Source organism: Eubalaena glacialis, chromosome 10 (assembly GCF_028564815.1).
Source record: "Eubalaena glacialis isolate mEubGla1 chromosome 10, mEubGla1.1.hap2.+ XY, whole genome shotgun sequence".
NCBI classification, from domain to species: domain Eukaryota; kingdom Metazoa; phylum Chordata; class Mammalia; order Artiodactyla; family Balaenidae; genus Eubalaena; species Eubalaena glacialis.
In genome coordinates, this window is record NC_083725.1 from 41,485,118 (window position 1) to 41,505,685 (window position 20,568).

At 36.9% G+C, this 20,568-nt stretch overlaps 1 protein-coding gene across 1 annotated transcript; it reads left to right on the forward strand.

Annotated features, from left to right (window-relative positions):
• Positions 1 to 1,827: 1,827 nt before the first annotated feature.
• On the forward strand, positions 1,828 to 12,011 carry MMP13 (matrix metallopeptidase 13). Its single transcript, XM_061202631.1, has 10 exons — positions 1,828 to 1,947; positions 2,036 to 2,277; positions 2,959 to 3,107; positions 3,274 to 3,399; positions 5,357 to 5,518; positions 6,957 to 7,074; positions 8,075 to 8,208; positions 9,172 to 9,331; positions 11,139 to 11,242; positions 11,911 to 12,011. The coding sequence occupies exons 1-10, from the start codon at positions 1,828 to 1,830 to the stop codon at positions 12,009 to 12,011; spliced, it is 1,416 nt and encodes a 471-aa protein (XP_061058614.1).
• The last annotated feature ends 8,557 nt before the right edge of the window (positions 12,012 to 20,568 follow it).

Below are 20,568 nucleotides of genomic sequence, written 5' to 3' on the forward strand. Positions count from 1 at the left end.
AGTTTCAGGTGGTAACATTTCTATAAATATATGAAGATCTATAAGTAGAGTTAGCCTATTTGATTCTTTTCACCCACTTTCAAACATTAAACAAAATGACACTTGTTTTTAAACTTCTTGTTCAAGGACTTCTTTTTTATTATCTAATGTGACCTTAAAAGACTATAAAAATTTATTGGTAAAAGCAAATGCTTTCTAATGAATCGATTTCTTGTAAGCTTAATAGATGAATCAAATTTGTGGATAATTTTCACTTAATCTCAAAGTTAAATGTTATACATGGAAGAGGCTTAAATCAAATTATTATTTTGCATTGCTGATTGAGCCCAAATCTAATATTGAACTCATTGGAAATAATCTATTGTAAGGATCTATTTGGTTCTATTTTGGATAAAAGCATAATAAGTTTCCCTCAAGTGATTGCTTACATGTGATAGGTTTTTCTGGTTTTCTCTGAGGTACTGGCTAATTTAGATTATAGCATTTTACCCACATGTTGGGATACCCCTTCCTTACTCACCTTAATCTGTCTTCATGCTCCTCCTGTTTGTCTTAGTATTTTCTGACCTAAACTTCTCTCTGACAATCACTTAAATTAACTTGCGTTTTCAATCATTCAGTCAATCTGAAGATCATGGTCCATATTTCTCTATCCATTTACATCTGCAAGGGACCAAAGATGGCATTCTGATTTCATGGTATTAAATGTGTGAAGTTCTAAAGGGAATAATAGACTAGAGGTCCCTAAAGGACAGTTTTCTGGAGTTGGACCAAAGGTACTTCTATTATTCAAACTTAAAAGTGAAAATCAAGAAACTTGAAAATGGCCATAGAGTCTTAGTTTTCCTGAGCACTCCCAGAGGTGTGGGTACTAAGCAGCTCTGTTTTTGAGAAAATATCTGAGAATGGATGGAGTAGAGGTCATATTCCATGGTGGTCAAAAACATGAAGTCTGCTGGCCTGGATTCAAATGCTGGTAGTAGCATTTATTAACCATATCACCTTAAACAAATATTTAACTTCTCTGTGTCTCAGATTATTCATATGTAAAGTGAAAAACAAGCCTTCCTACAATACCTACTTCATAAGACTATTGTAAGGATTAAATGAGATAATACCTTTTAAGTCTAGCATGCAGTAATCCCTCAATATGTGTTAACCATTATACTGTATTCCAGTATACTGTATTCTAATACATTCTTCTACCTCTGCCTGGACCTGTAGGGAATTCATGCAGGGCTCCATGTTTGTTGAGAGGTCACACCAGTGCTTTTAAATTCGAGCTGCTGCACTCAATCCTGTGATGAGTCTCCAAACTTGGTTCTGGTCCATTTCTGTGGCCTTCAGGTATATATAATATTTCCCTCTTAGGTTCTCTGGAGAAAATGAAGTTTAAAACTCACCAGGTTATAAACATTCTGGAAACAAGACTAGATTTCTTCTTATGGAAGTAAGTGTACCATCTTGATATTCTTATCTGAAAAAGTAGAAGTAGCTACTTTCCTACAAAGGGGAAAACATTTTTGCCAAGTGAAGTGAAAATTTTACTCTTCCCACAATAGCCATAAATATGCTGAGGCCGTTATTTTGCCGGATGGTTTTTGAGACCCTGCTGAAATGAGAGAAGCCCTCATTTTATATTTCCCTCAAGTTCTACCACAAACCACACTTCTTGGGAGGAAAAAAAGCCCCCATGTAACCATGTTTACCTTTAACTGACTAGGAAGTTGAAACTTGTCCATAAATGATGACTCACCATCACAGGCCTATAAAAGTAAAGGTACTTGTCTGTGGAAAAGCAGCAGCCTCCAGGCACAACCATTCAAGATGCACCCAGGTGTCCTGGCTGCCTTCCTCTTCTTGACTTGGACTCATTGTTGGTCCCTGCCTCTTCCCAATGATGGAGATTCTGACGATTTGTCTGAGGAAGACTTCCAGTTTGCAGAGGTAGAGTATTTTGCCAATCCCAATGGTGTGATACATTTCATAAATGTCATTTTCTTTTAAAAGAGGATCATTTTGGTCTCTTTCCTAGAACTACCTGAAATCATACTACTATCCTCTGAATCCTGCTGGAATCCTGAAGAAGACGGCAGCAAGCTCTGTGGTTGACAGGCTTAGAGAAATGCAGTCTTTTTTCGGCTTAGAGGTGACTGGCAGACTTGATGATAACACCTTAGACATCATGAAAAAACCAAGATGTGGGGTCCCTGATGTGGGTGAATACAATGTTTTTCCTCGAACTCTCAAATGGTCCAAAATGAACTTAACATACAGGTAAATCATAGACTATCTTTCTTTAATATTTGTTATATTTTGTAATATCAGATGTCTAATTTTCAGCACAAGCTACAGGTGACAGAACACGTGTGGTCCCATTGTTTTACGTAGACCTTAGATATTAAACTGGAAGTTAAGTAGGTCCAGGAATAACTTTAATACTGTTGATGAGAATATCTCATAGCATCTATTATTGTTACATTAACCCAGCATTATTTCTCACTGCAAATCTCAATTTATTTCTTTCAGATATGAAATCAAAATAGAAGTAAAAGTAGTTTCAAGAAAATTTGCAGATGCAGTAATCAGGCATATTTATTATAACAGTGCTAAAAATGGAGAGTTTCATTCTCTATGAACTTTACAGAACCATTTCATTTGTTTAGGCTATAGTGATACAGAACTTTTAACATGCAGTATAAGCTTTATTAAACATCTAAATACTTTAAGATGTCAAATGGTCAAATATTTGGAGATACTGAAATATCTGATTGAATTCTTCATTTTATAGTCTTTCTATGGCATCATAATTAATAAGTTCTTGGAAACAATGGACATTTAGTAGAACTTTTAGAGAAGCCATTGCATTTTGAGTAGAAAAGCAGTATTCCAAAAAAATATATTCTAAAATAGCTTTCACCTTCCAAAATTTTGATTGAAACTTTCTATGTTGAATAGAATTGTGAATTATACCCCTGACTTGACTCATTCTGAAGTTGAAAAGGCATTCAAAAAAGCCTTCAAAGTTTGGTCTGGTGTGACACCTCTGAATTTTACCAGAATTCACAGTGGCACTGCGGATATCATGATCTCTTTTGGAACTAAAGGTAATGATGCAGAATTTTTATATTCTGCTCCTTAATTGGCTCCATTCTTTTATTCCTTCTTTCAGTTATTCATTAATTTTTACAGAATTCAACAAAAATTCACCAAGCACCTGTGCTAGGCACTACTTCGTATAATTAGAGTCTTAACTCTTGTTTTTGTGTATAGAGCATGGTGACTTCTACCCATTTGATGGACCCTCTGGTCTATTGGCTCACGCTTTTCCTCCTGGACCAAATTATGGAGGAGATGCCCATTTTGATGATGATGAAACTTGGACAAGTAGTTCCAAAGGTAGTATTTCTTATAAACATATAATTCATGATTATCAGATTAGATTAGATCATTAACCCATTAATAAGAAGTTTAAGCATACTGTAAATTATATTTGGTATTTGATTCTATTTTCCAAAAAAGTTTAACAAGTATGATAATCTTCCACTTATTAGTCTCTACAAGTGACATTTCTATAAGCCAATATGAAACATTAAAAATAAGCAAAATCTACTAAGTCTAGTGGCTCAAGGGATACTAGCTAACTTTGAAACAGGATCAGAATGCTTTCTGTCAACCAAGGTGTTGTTATTGTGGATTACATTTGACATGTTGAAGAAGTACAGTTTATTACAAATATAAATCTAAAAACTATTAAGGCTAAATATGTAGATCATAAATGAGTTGGATGTGAGTTGGAATATTTTTTTTCCTTGTAGAAATATTAATGGCACAAGTGCAGTCAAATTTCTGTTCTCTGTTATATGTTACTTGCTTTAGACTTGTCTATATCACTGATTTTACAAATACCACTCTAACAAATCAATATAGTGTCTTACTTGAGAAAGCATGAGACAAAACAGATTAAATTGTATTTACAATAGCAAAATGAAACTGACTGTTGAGTGAATTCAGTCAGTAGTTGAATCTTCAAGGCTCAAAAGAATTGGGAATGTTAATTTAGGCAGAAAAGCCAGATTATCCCAACTAGGACTTAATTTTGGAGCTATATGGACTCTTAGTTGTGACAATTAGAGGGTAGTCTTCAAAAACAGCTACTTTTTATTATTCATTTAAATAAAAAGAATTATTTTTCCAAGAAGTAAAACTGGGCCTTGAATAGTCAATGTCTCAGTGCCTATGTCTCCAATCTGTCTTTGGAAGGAAAGGTGAGAAGTTATATATTTAAGGTCTGAATATTTCGCAGGTAAGAATGATTTTAGGAGGAAAGAACAACACATAGTATTGTTAAGACATAGTCACAGTAAGCTTCAGTTTTTGGTTCCTGCATAAATTCTGGGTTTGAAATATTTAAGTGAAATGAATGAAAACATCCACAAGTCAGGATTAATTTTTCAGCTGAAGGCCAAGAATGGTACCCACTGCTAGTTATTTCAATGAAGAATTACTTGTCATTCAGATTATCATGAACTTTGATCACTCTTATGGTCTGCACAATTCACTAAGTTTGTTGTACATTTTCTTCATGCATAGGCTATGATAGCAAAGTGTATTCAAGGTCAAATTGAAACCACTGGCTCCAGCTTTCATGTGTTCTTTTTCTTTTAATATTTTATTATTTTTTTCCAATTTAAATTACCAGTATTAGGAGGCTCAAAAATTGGTGGAAAGAGTGACTAGAGGAAATAATGTAAATACATTGACATAGTAGTCTTCGAGAATAGAGGAGAGTTGGCCAATCATGTCCAGAATTTCTGTTTCTTTAAATTCTAGAGTCTAGAGATATTCTGGAAAGGATCATTTGGTTGGAATTTGCTCCCAAGTAGATTCCTGGAGATCCTATTTAATGCATCCTCTATGCTTGGTCATTATACCTTTGGATGATGCCTCCTATTTAGATGATGTTCTAGGCAGTACCGTAGATATGTATCACCCTATATTTTTTCCCATGAGTTTCCAGTTAAAGTCATCATTGTCTACTTTCCTCACCTGACATGAGAAAACAAAGAGCAAATCAAGATTACTAGTGTCTTCACAATAAATCTTTTTTGATTACTAATCAATGTGTTGGTACTCTGTGTAGGCAGCTATAATCAAAGAGAGCACCAAATTATTTATAATGATTAAATCAATGTTTTAAATCTTCCTTTAAGCCACTGAATATTAACTTTAAAATGTGAGTTAAATAGCTAAGAAAGAGAAATGGTGACATACCAGATAGATGAGGAAAATAATGTTTATTCTGTGAATTGGTCATTGGAGGACTTTTTTTCTCAGTTTCTTTGTTTTCTTATAGGCTACAACTTGTTTCTTGTTGCTGCCCATGAGTTTGGCCATTCCTTAGGTCTTGACCACTCCAAGGACCCAGGGGCTCTCATGTTTCCCATATATACCTACACTGGCAAAAGCCACTTTATGCTTCCTGATGATGATGTACAAGGGATCCAGTCTCTCTATGGTAACTATTAATTTACCAGTTTAACAGCAGAAGAGATATATACATTTATTTTCTAAATTATTAGTTAATTTACCATTACCAATATTGCTGTCCTGGTTTTGTTATTAAAACCTGGGGAAGCACACTCATTTTTTCTTTCCAAATCAAACTACCTGCTCAAGTAGAAAATATTCCATTCTCCAAAGTTTTTGCAGAATGTAACCCCTCATGTTTGTATTTTATACATTGCAAGGTACATTTGATACCCTCACAATACCTCTGACATCAGAAAGGGAAATATCTTATTCACCATCAAACCAATGAAGAAACTAAGCCTGTAGAGTTTAAATAGTGTATCGATAGCAGCACAGCTGGGTGAAACACAGCTGGATAGTAACACAGCTTTTGGGATAGCTTTCACCCAGCTTATACAGGGAGAAAGTGAGATTTTAACCAGCTGTTACAAAATCTGGGTATTCTTTCAACTACTCCTGTTTGCCACAGTAGAAACCATTCAAGTGGCCTGTGTTAGTTTTTAACCAACATCTACAGTGACCATTTGTAAGAATCTGTTCCTTTATTTTTTCTTCCAAATTTTCAATAATATTTACAAAATAATTAAACTTCAACCCAAACAAGCAAAAGTACCTACCATAAATGGAAGTAAAACCACAGTACACAGTCATCAGTGTAAACACTTCTAGAACACAGAGCTCAGAAAACTAGCTCAGACCACCCCAACCTATTATTTTCCCTTCTGGATTTAAATCTACTACAGCAGCTAGTGTAGGCACAGGCAAGAATTTTGCAATTTTTACTATTTCTACAATATCTTGACTGAGGAACTTAATGATAGAACTAATAGGACCTATTTAGAGAAAAATAAGTTTAGAATTATTTTATGTACTGCACTTCTTCGGCACTCATGTGAGCTGGTGGAACATTTCCCAACATGTGGCCAGTCATACCAGAGTGGCTGAAGACCTAGCTTTTCACTGAGATGCAGCTGTGATGTGGTCAACTGATAAAGCGACATGAGCTGATGCTGACAGCTGATAAAATAAGCAAGAGAAAGAGCCCAAATGAGGGCTCCCACAGAGATAACATGCCACCAGAAATGACTTTGAGAGGAACGTGTTTCTCAATAGAAGTCCGTCAATAGGTTGTGCAAAGCATGGGGAAAATTTCCTCAAAGTCTTTTCTTCCCCCCTACCCCATTTCTATCACCAACCTCAAGAAAGCTAAATTTGTAGCTGAGATGATTCTCAAGGGTCTTGAAAGATGAAAACAGAAGGAGAAGTCCCGTAGGCCAGAACTTGGTAACCATGGAGGAAGGAAGTAGGATTACAGGTTCTTTGGAGCATTATGTAAGGGTGGCAGGACTTACTGACCTTTCTGCTCTCCATTAGCAGAATCAGGTCATCCTCAGTAACTTCCTTCACTCATTTCATGACTGCAGGTCCAGGAGATGAAGACCCCAACCCTAAACATCCCAAAACGCCAGACAAATGTGATCCTTCCTTATCCCTTGATGCCATTACCAGTCTCCGAGGAGAAACAATGATCTTTAAAGACAGGTACTCTTCATATTATTTTATAAAACCTGCATGTAACAAACATTTGTGAAGCCATGTCTTCAAATTGCTGAAACATGTGGTCAAACTTCCAAAGAAAGGTGAAGTTAGTGAAAATAATAGAACTTTGGATAGTTTATTTACATATATGAGAGGAAGTAAATAACTGATGGATAAATGTTTTACTTTTCAATGGATAATCTTGGCATTGTATAGCTTCCTTTTACATCTTTGGTTGTAGTTTTTCTTATAAAGACATATTTACAAAGTAAATATAGAAATACAATTTATTTATTTAAAAACGCAGTTATTGAAATCAATTACCATATTAGTAAGCTGTTACTCATAATTCCACATGAATTCCTTTTGATATGGAAAAACTTTGGTTCTGGTAACATATGTTGGAATTTAAGAGAGGAAGCACTGTACAACCTAAATCTATAGGTGATGAAAAATGGAATACTAATTTTTAATTTTGATATTGTTTTAATATCCTTATTTGTTCATTTGTTCATCTATTCAATGAATTAATTGTTCCCTCATCTGTGATCCTATAGCATTCCTACCTCCTCTACTATAGCTCTAATTTCATTGTGCTCCAGTATTTTCTCATATATCAGTTTCCCCAGGCCATGAGATCTTGGGAGCATAGTTTGTGTCACTCATGTTTTCTTTACAGAGCCCAGCACAGTGCCTGGCACATTTGCTTGCCACTTGCAAGATATGCAAAATTGAACAAAGCATGGTCCCAGCCCACAAATGACTTGGAGCCTTCACAAAGGCTCTGTGAGATTTTAGACTTCAATACTATAGGATAGAGTTAAGATAGCAACAACTTGTTTAACTGGCACTTAAGGGAAGTGGAAATCTTTCCCCTTCACGGGTGCTAGGGAATGGTTGTGTCTAACTTACCTGTATTGATGTGGAGACAGGTGGCTAGCAGGATAGACATATTGCACTTGAAAAAATGATGGCAAACTCTGCATTTTTACTTCTGTGTTAGATTCTTCTGGCGTCTGCATCCTCAGCAGGTTGACGCAGAGCTGTTTTTAACAAAATCCTTTTGGCCAGAACTTCCCAACCGTATTGATGCTGCATATGAACACCCTTCCCATGACCTTATCTTCATCTTTAGAGGTAATCTTTCGACCAGTGAGACCTCCCACATGTCCAGAGCAGGCAGTGATGAACTTGATGCTACCAGAGACTTAATAAAATGATCGTTGTCAAAAATACACCTAAATTAAGAATCAAGTATAACAAAATGGGAACCAGAAAGCACCTGAAACCTTTCTACCGTGTCCCCAAATTTGACAAGTAAAAAGTCTATGTTATTACTTATCATATCCACTCTTTATTTCATACCGTCATGTCAGTTTTTTTCTGTTATTTCCTCTTAAAAATTATTTACTAAGCAAATGTTATAACAATGTACATTTTGAAAAATTGAAAAAAATTATCCATAATTCCCCCTTCTGAAAAGTCAACTTATTTTATTTTCTCACTTTATTTTCTAGTCTTTCACCATATGAAATATGTATTTTAAATATTTATATTCATAATGTATATACATTTTAATATTCTACTTGTTCCCTTGACATAGGTTCCCAAATTTCTATTCCAGCTTCATGATCATAATTTATAATGGCTACATAGCATTTTACTGACATTGTTTCTATTGTTTGACTATTATAATTAATGCTATAATGAAGTCACTTTTTAGAGAAGAAAATAATTTTCTACTGGTATAAAGTTTGAATTTTCAAGTTAATTTCCTATTCCTACTGTGCTGCTTATTCATACAGAAATCTTAATGTATTTTTCACCCAGTTCCAAACTTAATATTCAGAGGTAACAAATTGTCAAACTAATCATGATATTTAGTTGGCTATATTTACAACTAAGGAAATTGGCATCTTAAATCCTTTTTCTTTTGTTTGAAGAATGTGCATATTTCTGTGTTTCATAAACATGGTGACCACAAACACTGACTAATTTATTTCTAAATGTGTAAAATGAGTCTTTCTTTGTTAAATATTTACTTATGTGAGTTTTAATAGATTCCCTTGAATAATAAAACAATTCTTTTACTTATTCTAGGCAGAAAATTTTGGGCTCTTAATGGTTATGATATTCTGGAAGGTTATCCCAGAAAAATATCCGAACTGGGATTTGCAAAAGATGTTAAAAAGATAAGTGCGGCCGTTCACTTTGAGGATACAGGCGAGACTCTCTTCTTCTCAGGAAACCAAGTCTGGAGGTATGGTAGCCATATTTACTGACCCATCATCTTGTGTCATAGAGGCAAAGTGAGTCTCGAAAATCTCTTGCTACTTAAAATTATCTCATGCAGTATTTTAAATGTCATACCAGTCATTCATTTCTCTTCCATGTCAGCTCCAGCAGGTAGCTCCTAATACAGGTATTTAAAAGTCTCAAGCCCTCTTGAAAATACACATATAATTCTTGCCCTTTCTGGGCCACTCTTCTCTTTCTTAGGCATTTGTTGTACTTCAACCATGGCACAACTCTCTCTCTTATTTTGACATCTTAATTCCTTGTAATCTTTCTCCTGGATTTTCTTTCTTGTCATCCTCTCCTAATTTACATGGAGCTTCATCTTCTGTGGCCAGAGAGGACACAAGAATAGGTACAGGAAAAGACTGAGCGAGAGAAGGCCACAATTTCTAGTCTGTTGATTCATTGGAGAGGTTGGCCAGGAGGCTGCTAGGCTTGTAGTTTGTGAAGCCAGCTCCTTTTGAAGAACAAGTAGAACAGGAATATCGAAAACACGTGTAGAGCTCAAGGCAGCATTGACATTGGCAATATTTATGAGCCCAAATCCACGTCTATATTCAGGGATGATTATCTCATAGGTACACAATAGTTGAAATTTTTAAAATGGTAACTTTACTCCCTCTATACACACACACATATATATACACTCATATATATATATATACACATTCATGCATGCATGTGTACACACACACACACTCTTACATATCATCTTTACCCTTTGGCTTCTTTATTTCTGATGACACTTACAACTTTAAATATTACTGCCAGGTTCTACCTGCACTAGTGTTCCAGTCCGTTTACCCTATATGAGGTCTATGGCTCAGTCAAGATGGATTGCTTACCATATCTCAAATGCACTGTGCTTTTATCTCCCCATAACCTTCCCTTATGCAATTTTCTTTGCTAGAGGTCTTTCCCTACATCTCTCTCTTTGGAAATTCTATCCATTGTTTAAAGTTAACTTGAAAGTCTTTCTTGATCACCCCATTCAAAGTTATCTCCCTTCTCATGTAACTCCCATGACATCTCATGTTTACTCTCTCATGATGTTTAGCCCCTATTGTCTAGTGTTGCAGTTTTGTGTGTATACGTCTTAGCTTTCTTGATAGTGCAGTGGTTCTTACTTTTTATCTATTGAAACATACCTCAAAAATATAAAAAACTTTCATCAGTGACAGTAGGAATATTACATCACAGGAGGCTGTTCTCTTAGGTTAATTTCAGAGTGTGTTTGGTTGGCTAGGGTGTGAGTATGTGCAGGGGAAGAGGAGTATGGAATATAAAGTTATGAGAGGGGAAAGCTGTGCTCCCCTTCCTAGTTTTATTTCCACTGTATGCCTCTATAACTTTTTAGTGCAGAAATTGAACCTTAAATAGTTTGGCATCCATTACTGCACTTAGCAAGTTGTGTTACACGTAGTGGGAGCTCAACAGATAATTGTTCAATGCATAAACATATATTTATTTCACTCTAAGAACACTTTCCTAATAATATACTTTTATAACAACTATACAAATTTTGAAATGGAAATGATCTTATAACTGTCTTTACAAAGATGGTCTTTAGGCAAGTCAAAATACCTCACCAGGTATCCACTATATACTCAGTATTATAATCCTAATTTTAAAAAGCTACTGGTTGTTTCAAATGGACTTAAAAATTTGAAAGTTTTGTCAATTTTGAAAGCTGCCATTATATCCATTGTATTATTTCTAAAGTGATTTACCTACGACCTACTCAAGAGTTTCTTTTTCTTATTAAATAGCTATGATGAAACTAACCATATGATGCATAAAGACTACCCCAGACTAATAGAAGAGGACTTCCCAGGAATTGGCGATAAAGTAGATGCTGTCTTCGAGAAAAATGGTAACTAGTTCCATTACACTGACCTTAATGGAGGGCTTCTGTAGCCCCTTGAAATAATTTCCTTATAAAGGAATTTTACACAGAACTTAGATGTGCTGATAAATGTCTGGCAGTTAAGGGATTACTCATTCTTGTGTGACTACTTACCCAGACAGCAAACAAAAATTAATATGCTTAGAATAAATGAGAATTTTACTTAATGACTGCTAATTCTATGAATAAAAGATGCCAAATCTTAAACACTACCTTAAATTTAAAGATATTAAGATGCAAAAAGTATAGTTCAAATCAGGGGTGGAGTGGGGAGTAATTTATATATGAAGACCAATAATCATAGCTATATAATGATTTTTTGCTTGAATTATGGAAAGGGATGTTATCTCTAACTTACAAAAAATAACCAATATCAATAATTCAAGCATCAAAACTGGAACTCCTGCCAATACAGCAATTAATTCGAGGTGACAGTTTAAAAGAGCTGGAGACATTCATACCTTTCCCCCTCTTTAAATTATAAACAATATATTAAAGCATTAGTAGTATTTATAAAGATAAACATTGGAATGTTAAAAAAAAAAGTGAATCTAACAGATTGGGCTTTTAAATGTAGCTAGAGTAAAACATTATTTTCAAACTCTGAAATTTTCTTTTTGGTATTTTTCTTATAGGTTATATCTATTTTTTCAATGGACCTATACAGTTTGAATACAGCATCTGGAGTAACCGTATTGTTCGTGTCATGCCAACAAATTCCCTATTGTGGTGTTAAATGTTTTAAAAATATTGTTATTTAAATCCTGGAGACCTTTTGGGATAATACTTCCAGATGTTTTTTGGGGGGTCATGGGGGAGGGAGAGATATCAGGGGAAAGCCTAGTTCTGTGAACAAGCTTCAGTAAGTTATCTTTGAATATTTAGTATCTATACAGCTATGCATGGGGGTGGAACCACAATGAATTTTAAAGTCATGAAATTCATTATCTCTAAGGATCACCTAATTCTTGTGTGCTATACAGAAGCAGTAGTTGACAATATTCAACATCAAAAATGGGATATATGGTCTGTCAAAGAGAGTTAAATTAATATATTTATAAGGAAACTTTGCAAAGACATAAAAGTAAATCACATTTATATAATTAATGAATCATCTTTACCAAATAGTATAAAGTCGTATGAAAATGCAATTTTAGGGGAGAGTATGACAGCCATACACAAACAACAATAAACCAAAGGGAAATGTCTGTAATAAATATACTGTAGACAACTTTCCAAAGAAATAACTTGGGCTTTTCACTAAAAATATTTGGATGTATATGCCCCTCTTCATTCAGAAATATCAGAGTCACTAAAGATATGAGACAAAGACTAATGGTGAGGACAGCAGATGTGGCCTTTGTATTGTGTTTAATTTTCACTATTGACGATGACTCAAGGACTACTCTCAAAGAAGACAAATATTTCTTTTCATATTTATAGAAGACAAAGAGAGATGATCTCTCTTTGTATTAAAATATTTCAGGTCTTTCAAAAATATCAAAGTATATTAAAATTGTTAACAAAATGATCTAAGGCCACAGAATCACTTTTTCATAAATCATCTGATTATTTAAGGCTAAAAGTAGTGTTTTAACCCTATTTTATCTAAACAATTGTTTTAATTGTCCAGTTTACCTTGGGTATACAAGCTATTTTTGAAAGAAATAGACTAAAATATATCATAAATTGGAAGTATATATGTTAAAACAGAGATATCCAAAATAAAGGAAACATTCTACTGGATTATGGTCCTCTTGAAAAATGAAACTATGCCTTTTTTCTCCTTTTTTTTTCTTTAATCCCCGGGAACTTTTTACAGTGCCTGGCACTTGGTACTTACTGAATATATGAATGGTCATCAAGGGAAGAACCATTGTGTTGAGAGATCATGTTCATAAAAACTCAGGCAAAGAAAAGAAAGTGTATTATATATGCAAAAAGTATTAGGAAGTGTTTATATTCTTTATAATAAAAAGTTATTTTCAACAGACATTGTCATACAGTATATTTTTGTCTTTTGGTATAATTTTAAGCTTTTCCTCACACAAAGAATGTCCATTTAAATTATTCCTTTTTCTTGCTAATCTTTTTGTTTGGTTGTTTTTTATAAGAACACTAAATTCAAATTTAGTATTAATTGTACCCGGCTTTGTTAACTCAAGTTCTGGTGGAGTTTGGTCAGCCTCGTGCTGATGAGCCCCCCTTTCTGGGCCAGCTTCCTTAGATCGAGCCCACAGGCTCCTCAGAATCTTCTCTGCTGAGAGTATTAATTGGTAATGAAGTGGAGAAAGCAGTAGATCTAGAGTTAGGAAGACTGAGTCCTAACGCCGACTCTGCCATGAACTCGGGCATGTTACTTCAGGCAGCTCATTTAATTTGTTTGGGTTTTACTTCGCTGATGTTTAAAATGAAAGGATTAGCAGCTTTGGGGAAATATGAGGAAGCAGGGAACTCTAATGGGGAAGACAAACACTACCTAGGAAACTCAGGGCCACTGAGCTTAAACATTAGGTCTTTTGTGTTTTCTTAAACAGTGTTCATCCCCAAACATTTAATAAGTATCCGTTCTATGTCAGGCACCTAAGACATTGAGATAAACTAGAAAAACTTGATCTCTACCCCTGAAGAGCTTCTATCCTACTATGAAAACAAAGCGATTAAAACTGAGTAAATAAAGTGCTTTTCCAGGGGAGAAATGACCACCTGTTATGGGTGCAGAGAAGACTGCTCTTTCCTTCCTCCCAGTGCACCCCCAAAGTCAGACTATGCACTTTTCATCTTCCTTGACAATTTAATAGGATTCCTGATTTCTAAGTTTTGCTATTGGTGTAGAACATCATCCATCCATCCATCCATCCATCCATCCATCCATCCATCCAATAAATATATAAAGTATAATAAGTATTAATTTCTGTCCTGTGTCAGGAACTTAAGTAGATTCTGGGAGTACAGTGAAAAGCAAAACCTCATTACTTTCTTGGAGCTCACAGTGTAGTTGGGGAGACAGACATTAATCAGATAAGTAAAAATTACAACTGTGATAAATGCTACAAGGTAAGGCAACTTGCTCTGAGATCCTCTCATAAGAGGGATTTTACCTACTGTATATATTGGGGGGAGGGACACAGGAGGGTCTTTCAAGAAGGGCAACACAAAGGAAGAGACAGATACCCAAACTGACATTAAAAAAAAAAAATGAGTACAACCAATGCAGTGAAGGGAATCAGGGAAAGGGTTCCAGGCCCATGCCTTCAGACTAGAATGGGTCTGTTGGAGCCCAGTAGAGAGTTACAGAGAGGTTTTTTTCAGCTGCACCACACTGCTTGCGGGATCTCATTTCCCTGACCAGGGATTGAACCAGACCTCAGCAGTGAAAGCTCAGAATCCTAACCACTAGGCTACCAGGGAACTCCCTTACAGATAGTTTTATGATGATGTTGGCAGAGTATGGATAGGTAAACCATACCAGGAAACCCCCCTAAATCCAACCATGTTCCTCCTATCCTTCACAATGCCAAATATAAATCAGAGAATCTCTCTATGATCAACAAGAAAAAAAAAGTATTGATTTTTAAAGACTGTTAGCACAAAATAACTGTCTATGCTAAAAATAAACATAGGTCATTGTAGGGGTTGGCATGTGAATATCGACTTCTTGGTAATTGAGTCAGTTGATGGAAATATTAACTTTTTTGAGCATATGGGTGTCTACATTATTCTGAAACAAGGTGGGGACCTGTTTCCATCAGAGCACTGGGGAGGCCCTTCACCAGTGAAGGCCTTGGTCCTGCCTGGCGCCCAGTGAGTCAGTGCATGGTACTGGTGTGGTAAAAGGCCACTCACCATCCCCACCCCTCGTCTTAAGTGGATGACTTAACTCTCAGGGAAACCCCAGGTGGAAGGTGTCTAATTCCTCTCTGCATAAGAATGGTTGCTTTAGAACAATACTTCTCAACGTGTGTTCTGTAGGCCAGAAGCATCAGTGCCACCTGGGAACTTGCTAGAAATGCACATTCTGTGCTCCCCCAGAGCCACGGGATGAGATCTGTGTTTTAACAAGCCTTCCAGTCCCTCAGGTCCCAGAGTCCCTCAGAAAATCTCCAAGGAAGTGCTCCTTGCAACACTTTTTCTGAGAGAGATGACATCGGTGTTCCCAGGGGTCAAAGCTTCCTGCTAAGATCTTGGGGAACACTGTATTCTACACCCCTTCCAGAAGATTCATAGTATATACTAGCATATTAAAGGCTACAAATAATCCTGTGTCAAAGAAACTGTTTAACCTATTGAACAAGGTTTTCCAAACATATCTGAACATGGAACATCATTTACTTTCTTTTACCCTCTTTTTAAAAGAGATGTTTAACTTGATTTCAGAAAAATTTTCATTTGCTTTATTATTTGCTTGCATAGTCTCTCTCATGGATGGCTAGATAGATAAACCAATAGATAGAGATATATAGTCAGGATTTTTCCCAACTCCCATCTCTGCTCCAGCTTCAATTTCAAATGCCCAATCTGATTGGTGTTACTTGGATGAGTGTCCTTCCACCGTGGCCAGAGCACAAAATTCAAATTACACCAAATGTCTATTTGGAGTTTACCAATGGGGGCGGGGTACTATTTAAAAAGAACTCAATATGAGTTGAGTGGTTGGGCTTAATAGGCTATACTATAAAATATGTTACAGTTAAAATACAAATAGCCTGTTCACACAGATATTCATGTATGATGTGAAGAGACCAAGTTAGAGTGCATTTGCCCAACACACTGCACTCAAGTCGAATTGTAGCTAGTAATAGCCTCTTCATCAAATAATAAGGGTGAAAAGTTTGAAAACCGCCTCGAAGTGAACCAGTAGTTTAAATGTTTTGAAATACGAGCAATTGACGAGATCCTATGCTGGTGAAACAAATTTTGCCCTGGAAATTATCCTGGGAGAACTTTCACGTTAAATTAAAAATAGAGTCCTCAATCCCTGTATCCTCATATCAGAATAAAAATGCCAAGACATATATAGCAGACCTCACAAAAAGATAGCCACCATACCTCTCTACTAAATTTAAGTCCCAGTTACAGGAAATACCTTGGTATTTAAGGATTCATCATAAGGTTGAGATTCAAAATAGTTCCACTAGGTGGCATCAGCCATACTGTTTTGAAAATGATGAATCGATTTAATTACGACACAAAACTAATACTTCATTCTTTAATGTAAGGATGAGGAATCTGGCCAAATCGCTGATGATTTAATTCCTGACTTTATGCTGTTGACTTTCAAATAAGGTTTAACAGCTAAGGAATTCAAGAATAGCTTGCTCTAGTTTCCTTATGTGTCCCTGTCACTCATCTCAACTCTAAAGTTTTCCTTCACGGGAGGTGAGAGTCAGGAAGGTGTGTCACACCAAGCCACCAAGACCTGCTGCAGGTCCCTTGGAGCTGGGGTTTGTGCTTCACCACAGGCCTCTGGGTGACAGGCTCCAACATGAACCACAAAATACACAATGTACACAGAGAATGGAATCACACTAAAAAGAAACCAAACTAGCTGGCGGCAAGAGGGAAGAAAATCCCAAATTACCAGTCCCATTACCTGGAGACAATGTTAAGCTTAGAGGAAGAGAATGCTTAAGCTTTCCAAATGTTCTTTCTCACATGGTTTAGTTTTTCTAAATTTTTTGGACTTTTATACCTGCCTGATATTCTAGAGTTCGTGAAATGCTGATTTAGGATTTCTTGGCTTTGCTCTACCTCACTGCTCACAAGGCACTCAAATGGGACTACAACGATTCTATTAATGACCTCTGGAGGATCAAAGATATGGTAGGTTTACACCAACAGCATGGCCATTTTGGTAAGAGTTTATCATGGTATCTTATTGGACTTAAATGGTCAAAATTATGCCCTAAAATTAGATGCTGTGAGAAAGAAAATTTCTCTTCCGTACATTTAAAATTTGTTATAACCCAGTCCAGAAGTCCATCATTCAATAATGTCCCCACACATCAACTGAGCAAGGAAAGATTGTAAGTACTTGATATCTGGTGAGTCTGTGAGACTCTTAAATCTTGGTTGAAATGGTAATGGACTCACATTATTCAAAATTGGCTTGTTATATTTTACAATTCTTTACAAGTGAAGATATTACTCTTTTCCATTTTCATGGCTTTATGCTGGATTAAAGGACATCATCCAAGCATCCTTAACTATGGCCTCATCTGCTATGCCAAAAAGATTTAAAATTAGTAACTAAAAGTGTGTTTTGGATTATTTGTGTTTTAATGTTTACATATACCAGTAGGCTTCCTTTTCTTGACAACCCTCTCTTTCCTTTAACAGACTGAGCACTAAAAGCTAGCACAGTACAAGTCGTAAGCAAAACAGTTCACAGAACCCTTCCAATTCTATCTGAAAAGGACTATTGTTTTCTGTGGTTAAAGGTGTGACCTTTCTGTGTTTTATCCTCTAGCCAGTCTGTACCTCAGCTTAATGAGTGCCAAGTGGCTTGTGACTTTGCTTCCAAAGTAACACCAGGAAAAAGGAAATCTGTGAGTTCTAAGTACCTCTGAGCACATGGGGCACAGTGTGTATGCTTATGCTGGCTCTGTTTCTGGAAAACTCTGGTTTGGATCATTTTGAGCTGAACAGAGGGCTGAGAAACAGCAGCTATGCCTCCAGCCAAGCCCACCTTTCTGAATTCACTTATCAGGATTTATCCCATAATAAATAAGATACCTCCTAAGTAGTTGTATTCCCAATTTCATAGGGAATGTCCAAACTGATTAATGGTTTGAATAACAGAGATAAAATAAAGGCCAAGGAACCAGGGTAATGAGGGAGTGAAATAATGGGCAGTATTTTGCAGTAGTGGTAATAGAAGCAGAATACTTGTACAACAAAGTTACCCAGGGATTATGTGGAATTAACTGGAATATGAACGAAGAACTCAGAGCTATTTTACTAGAATTGCCTTATACCCTCTGTATATGTAATATGCTTCTGCTTGATATTTACATTTAAGTTCAAAACATTTCCTGAAATATTTCAATGTGGCAAATTTGGGGGCCAGGGGCACGTGGCACTATTGTATATCCTGTGTTTACTTAAGATGAAAATAACTAGAGGAACCAATTAGATCATCTGATTCATTTTTTATTTTTACGAATGAGAACTGAGGCCAAGAGAAAGGAAATGATCTCTCCAAGACCATACAATAGTGTTGGAGGCTGGACCATAAAAATCATCCAGATCTCGGGTGGCCTCAGCCTGCAGCGCCTTGAAGCAGGGTTTCGGTTCCCATCTAGTGATTGAGGTCAGGTTGTGGCAGTGAGAGCACTGAATCCTAGCCACTAGACCAGTGGTCAGTGACAAGGTCCTGGCCCTATGACTTTACAGAAATAGAATTCCCACAAAGACGGAAAGTAGTGAAACAAGTAAAGTATTTATTAGGAAAAAAAAGAAGTACAGTACGTGTGGATAGACACACGGGCGGGCTCAGGGAAGGAGTCGCGCCCTCTTGGCAGTTTGAATCACTTATATGGGGCATTTCTTCCGTGTTTCCTTTGACCAATCATTTTGATTTGCCTGGTTCAGAGTCCATATTTGGTGTATCTCAGGATCTTCCCATGTGTGCACGTGCATCTCTTAGCCAAGATGGATGCTACTGAAGAGGCCTATGGGTAGACTTAGCCACTTAGCATCACTCCCTTTTTGACCTCCAAGGAGACTTTCTGATCATGTGTAGTCGGGGAGGTCTCCTGACTTCGAGAATGAGGGATATGTGGTCTCTTATCTTCTATCTGGGTAGGGCCCAGCCTCCTCTTTTAATTGTCCTGTTATTCCCATCTCAGAGTATTGGCCCACAGGGAATGAACTCAAACCATTCAGCCTGAGGGCCCATCTATCACCTGCTTCAATCCCACTTTTCTCCTTCTAGCTTATTAATTCCTCTACTACTTCCACAGTCCACTATGTGTTTAGATATCCATTATTTATCAAGGGTCATGAAATACATTTAATTCTACCATAAGGGTACCACTAATCTGATGGTACAAGGGGAGCTGAGTCCATGTGTCTATATTATCTTGGATAACAGTCAGGCCCCCCCAGGTTCTTAGCCTTTGCTGGCCATCCTCTCCCAACAGCTCAGGTCTCTGATTGACCTTAGTCAGGAGAGATTAAAAGGGCTCTGGCTCAGTTGTCTGAGATTCAGTAAGAAATTTTCTTTGCCAGGAAAACTTTGGTTTTGCATCCAGTTTTGACAACTCAATTTCTGTGATTTTCTCAAGAGAGTCCCTACCTTTGTTACAAACTGTCTCCTCCTTTAGTCCCTATGCCAGAATCCCTGTTTCTTAATACTCTGTGCCCAGAGGATACTGCCTTCTTTTTACCAGATCTTACCGGTCCAAGTTCTGGTCCTTGCCTCAGCCCAGAGACTGGGCCCCACTGCTAACTTTTTTTTTAATTAATTAATTTTTTTTGGCTGCATTGGTTCTTCATAGCTGCGCACAGGCTTTCTCTAGTTGTGGCGAGAGGGGACTACTCTTTGTTGCAGTACTCAGGCTTCTTATTTTGGGGGCTTCTCTTGTTGAGGAGCACAGGATCTAGGCACGTGGGCTCAGTAATTGTGGCTCGCGGGCTCTAGAGCGCGGGCTCAGTAGTTGTGGTGCATGGGCTTAGTTGCTCCATGGCATGTGGGATCTTCTTGGACCAGGGCTCAAACCCGGGTCCCCTGCATTGGCAGGCGGATTCTTAACCACTGCGCCACCAGGGAAGCCCCCCTCCCCCACTGCTTATGGATGAAGGGCTGGTCTCTTCCTTCAGTGAAGACAGAAATATTGACAAATACATACAACTATCTCAATTTTTTTCAGTCCATCCCAAACATCTTAAATATTTCTTCCCCCTCTCACTCTTAGCCATCAATTGGCTTCTTCAGAAAAAAAAAAAGTACAACTACAAAGATCGCTCCTTCACAACACCTGAGCACCCACCCCATAGCCCCTCTGGATATCATCAGCACAAAAGCTAGTCACAGCTGTCTGTCGGGAAGAAAGTAATTTTCCTCTAACCTTCTAGGTTCTTCTGGCTGGTGTAAGAATTAAATTGATGTGAGACAGATTAAAAGAAAATCAAACAAAAGTTTAATAACATGTACACATGGGAGAGACCCAGGAGAACTTAGTAACCTGCCAAAATGGCTGAAACCCTCACCTTAAACACCATCTTCAGCTGAAGACAAAAGAGGATGTTGGGAGCAGTGGTCTGGGACTTCAAAGCAATTCACATGGAGA